General features: G+C 35.9%; 1 protein-coding gene and 1 long non-coding RNA gene across 2 annotated transcripts; both read right to left on the reverse strand.

The window, feature by feature from the left end:
• Positions 1-8,514: 8,514 nt before the first annotated feature.
• LOC126817757 (uncharacterized) lies at positions 8,515-10,054 on the reverse strand. Its single transcript, XR_007679121.2, has 3 exons — positions 9,853-10,054; positions 9,276-9,393; positions 8,515-8,701 (listed from the first exon to the last, which is right to left on the reverse strand). It is a non-coding gene; the product is annotated as an uncharacterized LOC126817757 (long non-coding RNA).
• A 422-nt stretch (positions 10,055-10,476) lies between these two features.
• Positions 10,477-13,209, reverse strand: LOC130012411 (multiple epidermal growth factor-like domains protein 10). Its single transcript, XM_056100278.1, has 4 exons — positions 13,199-13,209; positions 12,589-12,713; positions 12,202-12,276; positions 10,477-10,484 (listed from the first exon to the last, which is right to left on the reverse strand). The coding sequence occupies exons 1-4, from the start codon at positions 13,207-13,209 to the stop codon at positions 10,477-10,479; spliced, it is 219 nt and encodes a 72-aa protein (XP_055956253.1).
• Between the last annotated feature and the right edge of the window lie 710 nt (positions 13,210-13,919).

Raw genomic sequence — 13,919 nt, forward strand, 5'->3', positions numbered from 1 at the left:
CAGTGCACCTAGGTACCAACGTGAAAAGTTCCTCCCCGGAATTTGGTAGTCAACGTACCTTTGGTTCCAGCGTGGCACATGCGCGAAGCAAAAAGAAATTACGGTCGATTTTGGGATTTTGGCTATATTTCGGAGTGGTTTGGTAGATGACGGTGGATCAGGGACTCAGATTGATCTAAAATGGCGATCATAACACAACATGATAATCACTTTGAAGTATAGGTAAATTTTCGCGACCGGGTTGTTTTGCTATACCCAGGCAACGTTCCTGTGCTCCGATTGCCTTCAAATTTGCACAGAATGTACCTTGGGATTCTAGCTATCACATATTAAAAATAGAAGAGTGTTGGATTCCGATGGGATTCTAGCTATCACATATTAAAAATAGAAGAGTGTTGGATTCCGAGAACGTTCAAAATAAATTCAAAACCCACCCCCAACAATCAAAGGTTTTTTGCTTAAAAAATTGCCGTATTTTATCGAATTTTTATTGTTCTTGATATCTGAGGATTTTCACAATTTAATATGTGATAAATATCATCGCGGCGCAGCCAACCGCTAGAAATTCCAGAGATTTGGACCACCGGAAGGATGCCTCAGCAGTCAAAAAAGGTCAAAATAGGCGATTTCGGTTTCTAGTGTTGATACATCGTTACGGTCATTTTAAAAAATTGTCTTTTAAGGATAATGTGTATAGTACCAATACCTATCACATAAGGAAGAGGCGATAAAATCTCTTTGCATTTGCAATTTCAAAATTAATTAAAACCAATATTAAATTCCGAAAATCGGTTTTTTGCTAAAACTCTTTTTTTTTAATCGGATCAAAATGGGAGTAAGGCACAGAGTCCGGGGTGGTAATGGGCGTATTGTGTCCAAATTTCATGGTTTTCGGACAATCGGTGCCGGTGTCACGGCGAAATTCCACTTTTTTCCCCTCATGGAAGCCGTAAATTGACTTGAAGCCAGGGTCCTTGAAGTTGTACAGCTGCACCCGGTGACCGATATTTATTTAACGGGGAATAAGTGATAATTCATATTATAGCAGTAAATAATTAAAATATTTCATAGGGATTATAATAATATGTATATCTTGTCTGGGTACAGGGTTAAAACCAATATTAAATTCCGAAAATCGTTTTTTTGCTAAAACTCTTTTTTTTTAATGGGATCGAAATGGGGGTAAGGCACAGAGTCCGGGGTGGTAATGGGCGTATTGTGTCCAAATTTCATGGTTTTCGGACAATCGGTGCCGGTGTCACGGCGAAATTCCACTTTTTTCCCCTCATGGAAGCCGTTAATTGACTTAGAAAAAAAACGACGAAAGGCAGGTGACAAGAACAAACGACTTGAACGAATGCAGGTATCACCTTGAAATTTTCAGGGTACCTAGGTACAAACGTGAAAAGTTGCTCGCCGGAATTTAGTACTCATGGTACCTTTGGTTCTAGCGTAGCGCATGCGCGAAGTCAAATCCAGCTAAACTCGAAAACAACCTTGTCGGCACGGAAAACATCAAAGGAGAAATTCGAATTTTTGAAATATTCAAATACCAAACGTTCGACCATGATCCAGGCTATCCTGGAGACATATTCTCTAGGTCACGACCAATTGTATATGTTTTCAAGCCCATAAATGTGGATTTTTCACTAATTGTCATTTTCAATTCAAAATGGCGTCCATCATTTGCCGGAAATCAAAATTGTGTTATCTACCGTTTTTCGGCTTTCCTTCAAGGATTCGGAAAATATAATTGCCTTGTCTGTAAGTAAAATATCAAAAAAGCCTTATGTAATTTTCACATTTCAAGATGATGGCATTTCCGGTTTGAGCTACAAACTCAATTTTTTGTGTACGAATCAGTAGTGTCGTAGCTAGTAAAGAAAAAAAAATCAAGGCAATCTGACCTATATTTCGTCGATTTTTTTGAAAACTTTGATCCTTAATTTCATCAAGGGGAGATAATTTAGAAAATTTCTAATGATATTTTTGAAGTCGCATTGATAAGATCTACTTACATTCTAAATTTCATGAAAATCGTGCAACTATTAAAAAAGTTTTCAAATTGATCTCAACTTCCGGTTCAAAATCACAGCGACGAATTTTCGAAATTCGAAAATTCGAAATTGCAGATTTTAAGTAAATGTTTCAAGGCACCCCTCAAAAAAAGAATTAGTAAAATAGGTCAAATAGTTACAAAGTTACAGTAATGTAGGTCAAATGAATTTGTTCGTAAAATTCGGTGATTTCGGATTCGAAAAACGATTTGAAAATATATTTAATCAACATTCGCACCCCATTTTTGGGGGGGGGGGGGTAGGTCAAAGTTTCAGATTGATCCTATGGTGAGATTCTGAGAAATCCGATTTGTAGAAATGACACAAAAAAAAAAAAAATAATAATAGGAACAAGTGGTATCAGATGCCTCAGAGAGAATATTCAAATGCTCCTTGTGATACGTTTGTAACACAATTATAACCTAATGTATTACACGGGAGTGGAGTGGGTGGGTCGGGGGGCTTTTCGATTGGCAGGGGACTATTAAAATGGGTAAGCAGAGATAAGCAATTTGATGAAACTTTGTGTATAGTTTCATTACATTAGTACCTTGACCATATTACCTTGACCAAGTTCGACAATGAGCATTCTCTTAGTCAGGATAAGCAAAGCAACTTGATTGGCCGGGACTTTGAATTGGTTGATGCTTTGGGGTATGATAACTTTGGTTATAATGAAGTACTGGAACATAACAACCCAGCTTTTAATTGAGCTAGAATGTTTAAACTTGGTGTAGATGTCCATCAGGTCTTGACTGAACATTTTGAGCTACAGCTTGGCAATTTCATTGGTCGATGCTTTGGGACAAGATAACCTTGATTTCTATCTGACAGAGAGTGATGAAATTTACAGTATAGTTTGATTGCTCGATACTTTTGAAAAAAATATGAAAGTGCGATTAATTAATGTGTCATCTTTTACTTTGGGGTTTTGGCGGGAGACATCAGCCATACTGTTTGCTTGTTTAATATCCCCTATACAATATACGCTCGACCTCATTACCCGAACTGGGGTAGAAAAGTGGGATCTTTGACAATGAGGCAATGAACTTGTACATTCTTTTGCAGCTGCACAAGAGGGAACATCAACGCCGGATTAACCATGGTGGTGGGGAGGGGGGCTGATACCGACCGTGAAGCCCCGCAAGGGGGTCGGGTCAGGGGGTTCTCCCGCTAAGAAATTTTAATTGGAGGCCGAAAACGTGATTTCATGGCATTTCAGGCACTTGAATGTGTCGGAGCCATTTAGAAATACCTCCCCCAGAAAAATAAAATTCTGCCACAAAATTAGCCACAATCCATGCGGGTGCTGTGAAATTTCTAGAGGAGGGAGCTGGAACCCATGAGCCCGTTAAATTCGCCACTGTAAATGAGCAGAGCTACATCAAACCTAATTTTGAGTCCCTCAGTGATAAATAACTTGATTCAAAATCGTATTATAGCCCCAACGACGATTTGATGAATGGAGACCGTAACGTTACGACAAAGTCTAACACTGTAAGTACCAAATAGTCATACGAGATATGTGCATCTCATCAAATTCAGCTTATACCATACCCACAATAATGTTACGGAGTCAGTGAGTTCAAGTTAGACAATACGCTGACCTTCCACTGACCATGCTTATAATATAAAATCTGTCAATGACAGCTGATTCATTGTTTAGTTTTTTATATGATATATTTAATATCAATAATATATGTATATGCATGCTTTATTTTACTTTACACGACCTCTAAAAATGCCCCAAATCGTAAAAATACGACTTTTTGGATTTCGATCTCCTTTTTTCGGCTACCCCGGACATTTTCAAAAAATGATACAATGATTTCACACAACAGGCCAGCTATTAGCCTCTCGATTGACAAGAGTTTCATCGCCCTCCATTCATTATAACCAATGTCATCGTGCCCTAAAGAATCAACAAATCAGCTTGCTTATCTCTGCTTACCCTAGGCAAAAAATGCTCATCTTTGAACTCAATCATGACATTGACCTAGTGAACGCCTACACCAAGTTTGAACATTCTAGCTTAATTAGAAGGAGAGTTCTTGTGTTCCAAAGTCCCGGCCCTTCAAATTGCTTCTATTTTTCATTTTCAATTCAAAATGGTGACCATCACGTGACCGAAATCAAAATTCTGATCCGATAGATTTTTAGGCATTCCTTCCAGGATTCCGAAAATATGACGCCCGAGTCTGTAAGTAAAATAGCAAAAAAGCCTTTTTGATTTTTCACGTTTAAAGATGGTGGCACTTCCGGTTTGATCGACAAACTCCATATTTTGTGTACGAATCAGTAATTACTTGTCTAGTATCGAATTTTTTTTTTAGGTCATTCTGACCTATATTTCGACGATTTTTTTGAAAACTTTGATCCTTAATTTCACCAAGGGGAGATAATTTAGAAAATTTCCAAGGACATCATTGAAGTCGCATTGGCAAGATCTACTTACATTCTAAATTTCACGAAAATCGCACAACTATTAAAGAAGTTGTCAAATTTTTAATAACTTCCGGTTCGAAATGACAGCGACGAATTTTCGAAATGCCAAAATCCGAAATTGCAGATTTGAAGTAAATGTTTCAAGATACTCAAAGAAAAAAGAATTAGTAAAATAGGTCAAATAGACACAAAGTTACAGCATTGTAGGTCAAATGCATTCCTTCGTAAAATTCGGTGATTTCGGATTCGTAAAACGTTTTGAAAATATATTTAATCAACAGCCACCACCCATTTTTGGGGGGATAGGTAAAAGTTTCAGAACGATCCCATGGTTAGATTCTGAGAAATCCGATTTGTGGACAAAACACAAAAAAAAAATAACAATAATAATCTTAACAGAAACAATAAGCTTTCATATGTAATATGAAAGCTTAATTAAGGACACGGCTGACATTTTAACAATAAAGGATTATAATATATACATATCGATGGCATTAAGTATTGTTTAATGGTCGAGAGCGAGACATTAAGTAATATATTGTAACAACATGAGGGCCGTAGGCCCGAATGTTTTTACAATATATTACGCAATGTCGTAAGCTCGAGACCATTAAACATCTTAAAATACTGACACTCCGCACGAGCTTTTACGTCACACTAGTCCAATATCTCACTGGTATGAATAAAGTACTATTGGCAAGTTGCCCGTACGATTATTTGAAATAATGGTACGCCAACATCAAAGGGTGACGTCACATCTGTATTTTAAATAACGTTATTTCATACTTCGCTAGTTACTGAGACGCTGGATCGCTAGCCTGGGGGTAGCGGGTTGGTTTCCGGTGTTGGCCGAGAAAGTTCATCGGGATTTTTCGGAGTGGTTTCCCCTCGTAAGTGGTGAATGAAGGAGGGCCTGACAAGTAAAGCTGTTTGGCTGTTGGAATGGGACGAAAAACCGAGGTCCCGTGTACAGAATTCCCGTGGCCGTAATGCCACTGTCAGTTCTAAATTTCCCTCATAGCACACTTTATGGGGCATGCCAGTCTTCATTAACCCAGTTGGACGTTAAACCCCATTTCATTTCATTTCATTTCATTTCACCTTTTAATAGCACACATACGATTAATGTTTTGAGAGAACAGTAATTGTCCCGAAAATTTAGTTTGAAGCCCATTGTTACTATTAGAACTGTTAAAGGTGCATTATGTAAGATTTAGATAAAGAACTGACAATTCTCGCTCATATTCCTGAATCAATGGCTCGAGAAAACCCTCTCTGGCCATTGCTGGGTTGGCTTCTGAATCTTGAGCTTTTGAGGGAGTGTGTCTATTCTTCCCGTTCAATCAAATCTATCTAAAGTACAGCAACACGACAGCCCTTCGTTTAATCTGGGGTCTTGCCTAAAACTTTGGACAGTGATTTAAGATATTTAAAACGGTGAAACCATTGTTCGTCTCCAAACAGTATTGTTTACATTGAATTCGTTTTGATAGCCTCGTTTGTCACGCAATTAGTTTTTCTGCAGTATTCTGCTATGTACTGGTTAATTGGGCATACTAAAATCGTGAATCATGACGTAACGTTATGTAAACATATTTGGTCCAATTTGGAGCTCTGTTTAATGCTATTGTTACGCAGTTAGCTATTGGTTGTTAATCGGACTATTGACCAGTCATAATTTAGAACAGATATTTGCTTCCTTTACAGCATTGTTAAGTGGATTTAGGTCTAATCAAACGAAACACTGCGAGGAGTATGATTTTCGCTATATAAGTTTAAAAATGGATAATGAAAAAAGGAATATATATAAAATTTCTGAGCTAAATAATCAATATTGGAAGTTTTGCTAAAAATAGCGTAGTCTCGATTTTTATTACTACCATTGTTATGGTGATATTATCCATTGTTAAATTAAATTATTAACTGTCTACCAATTCATTAAAAACCAAGGCCATCCAATGTTCTTGGGAGTTGATTATGGGCTTGGCATGTGAATACATGTCTAATTAATGATTCATATAACATCTGAGGTCAATTGAAATACCTACAATAGACAGATTTAGCTCTTACATTCTCTTAAGTAGTATCTGATATATTCCAAATTATTTAAGTTTCTTTTAAAAATATTCTATGTATATAAATTGTTGCAGAAGAATGCCATAACCGGCACGGTTATTAATACTTTATCAAGAAGTGTTTGTTGTTAAAAAAATAAGTAATATATGTCTAGGAGTACCACCAGTGCAGGTAGGTATATTATTTCGACATCAATAGCAATAAGATATTTAACATAAAGCAGACTATATAGATACAGTCTGACACAATACCGTTTTATTGAGAAAGTTTGTGTAAATATTTGAAAATTGCCCCGTGTATATATAATGACATTCAATGGTCTATTTATAATCTATAATCTATACATTTGGTGGTCGCAATAACAGGTATCAATGAACTGTTTATATTAGTACAGAATATATATATATATATATCTTTAAACCCATTGATCGTCATTAATTTGTATTTTTCAATCACGTTCGTAATCCTCGCTAAAATGTGCACACATTTAATATCTTACATAATATTAAGAGAATAAAATTAAAATCTCAACGAAAGATAATCTACCAGTTTGGATTTAGTAAGATTAAATAGAGGTCCGTCATTTCATCACACATGAGTAAATACTGATCTGAATTGAACATGTTCGGACTGACATTCAACATTCACAATCGTATAGTCTGCAAGAAATAACGGACCTCTCAAATGACGATCAGCTACGTTAGAATAATTGCTATACGTTTATAAGTTAAAGCACAGACAAACAAAAGCGAATCTGCACTTTGTAAGGATGTTCTAAAAACTCCGTAAAATTAATCTGAAACATAGTTCTTATCATGAAGTTGTGCAAGTAGAATGTCTAAGAACATGGCCTGGGTCTCTTATCATTGAGACAAAACAAGATGGGTTTTCAACATTTGAGAACAACTAGATCATTGGCTAGATTATCCGGTATTTTACATCATCATGTACTCTTTAAGGGAGGTAACTAGCCCCAAAACAAAAATGACGACGCCCATGAAATTCATTTAAGAATTGCCATTTCAGAAAAATCTATTTGTTTTTATTGTGAAATTTCTCTGTTCTAGGATCATATCTATGGTTCTTATTAATACTAATTCATCGTCAGAATTCATATTTTGTTTTACAATAATGCATGAATATTATAGAGATAGCGTCTATAACTTAGTTGTAAGTTTTGGTTTAATATTTTGCTGAACATCTCTGCTTACTTGTTTGAGTCCAGTATCTGCTCCTTTGAACACAAGAAGACCAATGAAATGAAATTCAGGAACAAATAAGAAAACTTCTGGGCTTTCTCGCCCATCAATATTTCAATATTTAATAATTCTCTATTTGTAAGAACCCAAAAGTCAACATTCATATATGGTGTTGAGTAAGTACAAATAACACAGTGTCTAACTATATTCCTCCAAGGTGCCTAAACAAGACCGTTGGCAGGGAACGTAGAAAACCATTAATTATAAACCAAATCAACATAACTGCCAAATTTGGTTTGTATCTACCAAATGACACAGAAAACGTTTAAATTTATCTTGTCAAGGCACCCGTTATCCAACTTCTTCCGATGAACTATAGTTAAATAATAACTGACCAATCAATTACTAAGTTTGATTGAGATCCATAGAGCACTTTAGGTCAAATGTATGAAAATGTGTAAATTTGCCCTTTTTCAAGAGCCATGCACCTCATTTGAACTAATATGAATAATAATTAACATCATTGTTGCGATAATATTTACAGCTATATAAGTCTTTTATTCTATTTAATTAGGATAGGAAATCATCTGAACTAAATTACAACTAAATCTATGACCATTACATATGCCTGATATTTTTAACAACCATGTTCTGCATGTGATCAAACAAATCCAAATCCGCCCTTCTACACTATATATTACACTTTTGCTTTATTGTAAACCAAGGTTTACATATGCAGGATCTGGATTTAATGTTTGATATTGATTTGCTGCTTCATCTTGTTGAATTGAAACTTGTTGTAGAGTATCATAAGTAATATCATCAGATGTAGAGTTTTCTCCTCCTGTTGTTGATGTATTTATAGTAGACTGATTATTATATCTATAACCACGTGATTCACTGGTTTGTTTAGACGACTGATTTCTGAAAATCAAAATAAACCGATATCATCGATATTATCATCATTTATAATTAATTCACTAGATTGCCAACAGTATCTATGCCGTCCGTGTCATTGTCACAATGATATTTGTGTATAACTTTTTGTCTAGAAATGTGGACGGTACAAGGGTTAAGGCCCGGTCCCGCTGCACTTACGGATGCAAAGAGGATGTAAAACGGGGAAAAAACGTGTCCTCCGTTTGAAAACGCCATGCATCCGTTGTGTACTCATTGCATACGTGTTTCATACCCTCTATCCATCGAGCATCCGTTCACTTTGATTTCATCCGCGCAAAAAGTTATAACGGTTGAACTTTCTGCCGTGTACGATATAAATGCGCGACATATACGAGCTTTAAACGTTCCTATCCGTTATCATCCGTTAAGCGTCCACTGAATCCTGTCTGCATCCTCTGGGCCACTGGGACCGGGCCTTAATGCACTTACTTACACTGAGGTATTATTAAATCGAAACGTTAAAATATGTCTTACCTTCTGATTCAGACTTATATCAAAGTGTAAGATGAATACACATTTATATAATTTTATATCTTACCTTTTAACTATATAGCAATATACTGTAATACATATTACTAATGTAACAACTATACCAAATATAGCACCAATAACACCACCTACAACTGGACTAACTTCTTCATCAGCTGTATCTTTATCTTAAATTATAAAACCACAATACCTCCACATTAGTAGCTATATTTCCTATGAGCACTGACACCTCAAATAATGGGACTTTGTGTAGAAATAATTGTACTTGACTACTCATCCCTTTTTAAAGGGATGTCATAATACATCTGCTTACTTTAAAGAATAGTTTCAGGTACTAGACAAACTCGAATCAAGAGCCCCCAAGCTTTACATGTGTTTTAAACATACTGTAAAATGAAATGTAGAAGTGGATATTGTCTAAATCCCCGTCCCCTCCACCCCACCCCCACCCCACCCCCAGCCACTTTGACGTTTATGGAACTATATATTACGTTTACTTTCTAAATAGCCCAAATAGACATCTTGAAAACAGTATCGGTTGCACAATTATTTTTCGAATTAAACCCCGCGTATCTTGGTTATATTTATGAAAGAGTAAATACTAATTGGAGGTATACATATCTTACTTTTGGAGCAGTCCATTCCCATTTTACCCTCCACACAGCCACCGGAACAGTCTCCGTTTTCTTGATAACAGGAACCGTGTTTACAGTTCAAACTACACGTGTAATTACATGCTGTTCCATAATATTTTCCATATATACATTGAGAACAGTTGTTGTTATCATCTTGATTACAAATAGTACAGTTATCTTTACAATCTTTATCACAGGTATCTCCTCTGTACCCTTTAATACATAAACTACATTTACCATTAGTTCTATCACATCTACCATCACATGTTTTACTACAGTTCTTAGCACATCTATCACCATATCTTCCTACAATACATTCAGTACATCTACCTTTACTCCTACTACAGTTGCCATCACATGTTGTACTACAATTCCAATCACAGCCATCGCCATATCTTCCCACAATACATTCAGTACATCTACCATCTCTATTACATGTTTCTCGAGTCCCGTCTGTAATTGGTAGACATTCAGCACCACATGTAGAATTACAATATAGACCAACTGTAATAGGTTTACAGCCACCACATTTACCCTCGTCCCTGGTACAAGTTTCACTACAGTTAACAGGACATGGTTTATTACAATCATCACCAAATATTCCTGATATACATTCTATACATCTACCTGTTGATTTATTACATTCTTCAGTACAGTTACTAGAACATCTAGTTTTACAGTTAGTACCATGGTAACCTTGTATACAGCTAGAACATTGTCCTGTAGTCCTGTCACAGTTACCCATACAGTTAGTAACTATACATGTTGACTGACAGTTAGTACCATGTCTACCTTGTGTACACGAATCACATTTATTTCCAAAAAAGTTAGTTTTACACGTACAATGACCATTGTCTTTAATACAGATGTTGTTCTGACATCCACTACTACAGTAAAGACCACATCCCGTGCCATATCTACCTTGTGTACACGAATCACATTTATTTCCAAAAAAGTTAGTTTTACACGTACAATGACCATTGTCTTTAATACAGATGTTGTTCTGACATCCACTACTACAGTAAAGACCACAGTCCGTGTCATATCTGCCTTGTATACATGCATCGCATTTATTACCCAAAAAGTTAGTTTTACACGTACAATAACCATTGTCTCTAGTACAGATGTTGTCCTGACACCCACTACTACAGATATCTTGACAGTTGGTACCATATCTACCTTGTATACATGATTCGCATTTATTACCAGAAAATTCAGATTCACAGGTACAATATCCATTATCTTTATTGCAGATGTTGTTCTGACACCCACTACTACAGATATCTTGACAGTTGGTACCATATCTACCTTGTATACATGATTCGCATTTATTACCAGAAAAGTTAGTTTTACAAAAACAATAACCATTGTCTCTAGTACAGATGTTGTCCTGACACCCACTACTACAGATATCTTGACAGTTGGTACCATATCTACCTTGTATACATGATTCGCATTTATTACCAGAAAAGTTAGTTTTACACGTACAATAACCATCGTCTCTAGTACAGATGTTGTCCTGACACCCACTACTACAGATATCTTGACAGTTGGTACCATATCTACCTTGTATACATGATTCGCATTTATTACCAGAAAAGTTAGTTTTACACGTACAATAACCATTGTCTCTAGTACAGATGTTGTCCTGACACCCACTACTACAGATATCTTGACAGTTGGTACCATATCTACCTTGTATACATGATTCGCATTTATTACCAGAAAAGTTAGTTTTACACGTACAATAACCATTGTCTCTAGTACAGATGTTGTCCTGACACCCACTACTACAGATCTCTTGACAGTTGGTACCATATCTACCTTGTATACATAAATCGCATATGTTACCAGAAAATTCAGATTCACAGGTACAATATCCATTATCTTTATTGCAGATGTTGTTCTGACACCCACTACTACAGATATCTTGACAGTTGGTACCATATCTACCTTGTATACATGATTCGCATTTATTACCAGAAAAGTTAGTTTTACACGTACAATAACCATTGTATCTAGTACAGATGTTGTTCTGACACCCACTACTACAGATATCTTGACAGTTGGTACCATATCTACCTTGTATACATAAATCGCATTTATTACCAGAAAAGTTAGTTTTACACGTACAATAACCATTGTCTCTAGTACAGATGTTGTCCTGACACCCACTACTACAGATCTCTTGACAGTTGGTACCATATCTACCTTGTATACATAAATCGCATATGTTACCAGAAAATTCAGATTCACAGGTACAATATCCATTATCTTTATTGCAGATGTTGTTCTGACACCCACTACTACAGATATCTTGACAGTTGGTACCATATCTACCTTGTATACATGATTCGCATTTATTACCAGAAAAGTTAGTTTTACACGTACAATAACCATTGTATCTAGTACAGATGTTGTTCTGACACCCACTACTACAGATATCTTGACAGTTGGTACCATATCTACCTTGTATACATGATTCGCATTTATTACCAGAAAAGTTAGTTTTACACGTACAATAACCATTGTCTCTAGTACAGATGTTGTCCTGACACCCACTACTACAGATCTCTTGACAGTTGGTACCATATCTACCTTGTATACATAAATCGCATATGTTACCAGAAAATTCAGATTCACAGGTACAATATCCATTATCTTTATTGCAGATGTTGTTCTGACACCCACTACTACAGATATCTTGACAGTTGGTACCATATCTACCTTGTATACATGATTCGCATTTATTACCAGAAAAGTTAGTTTTACACGTACAATAACCATTGTATCTAGTACAGATGTTGTCCTGACACCCACTACTACAGATCTCTTGACAGTTGGTACCATATCTACCTTGTATACATAAATCGCATATGTTACCAGAAAATTCAGATTCACAGGTACAATATCCATTATCTTTATTGCAGATGTTGTTCTGACACCCACTACTACAGATATCTTGACAGTTGGTACCATATCTACCTTGTATACATGATTCGCATTTATTACCAGAAAAGTTAGTTTTACACGTACAATAACCATTGTATCTAGTACAGATGTTGTTCTGACACCCACTACTACAGTTAAGACCACATCCCGAGCCATATCTACCTTGTATACATGCATCGCATTTATTACCAGCAAAGTAAGTTTTACACGTACAATGACCATTGTTGTTAGTACAGATGTTATTCTGACATCCACTACTACAGTCAAGATCACAGTTGGCACCATATCTACCACCAATACAATCATTACAAACACCTGTTTTACTACAACCACCAGAACACTGTTGACTACATGATTTATCACATTTATCTCCATACCATCCTACTTTACAACCATTATTACAAAAACCATCCCCCTGTCCACATCCTCCATTGCTACAGTTATTAGAACATTGTTGTTGACATGAGTTACCCCAATAACCATCAATACATCCACCATTACAAATACCAGATGTTGAATTACATAATCTTTCTTTACAGTTGACGTCACACTGATTCTTACAGTCTACACCATAATACTGGTCTGGACAAACACCTGAAACATAACATAAATTCATCTCTGTTTAGATACATGTATATAGAAATTGATACAGACTGCACCATAATATTATTTTTTCTGAGAATACTCAAATAAATGATAATAAAGGTAACGTGCTTACATCGTATTAGTTAGGGTAAGCAGAGATAAGCAATAAGATTGGTTGATGCTTTGGGACACGATAGCTTTAGTTCTAATTAAGCGAGAGTGAGGACACTTGGTGTATAGTTTTATTACATCAATACCTTGACTAAGTTCCATAATAATCATTTCCGATTTTGATTAGTCAGTGTAGTGGCTTCTAGTATGTTAATTGGACAATGGGGTCACGTGAGAGTATTTGGTTGCCTAACGGTAAATGTCATTGGCTTATCTTGTTATTACGTGACAAAACACAGCTGTTTATTTAGATCAGTTGATTGACAGGTGTCAGAGTTATTGTTTAGTATAACTAGCATAACTTCTAATCTAAACGGGATTTTCATATCAACTTACTATTATTACCAATT

This window comes from Patella vulgata, chromosome 4 (assembly GCF_932274485.2).
Source record: "Patella vulgata chromosome 4, xgPatVulg1.2, whole genome shotgun sequence".
NCBI classification, from domain to species: Eukaryota; Metazoa; Mollusca; class Gastropoda; family Patellidae; genus Patella; species Patella vulgata.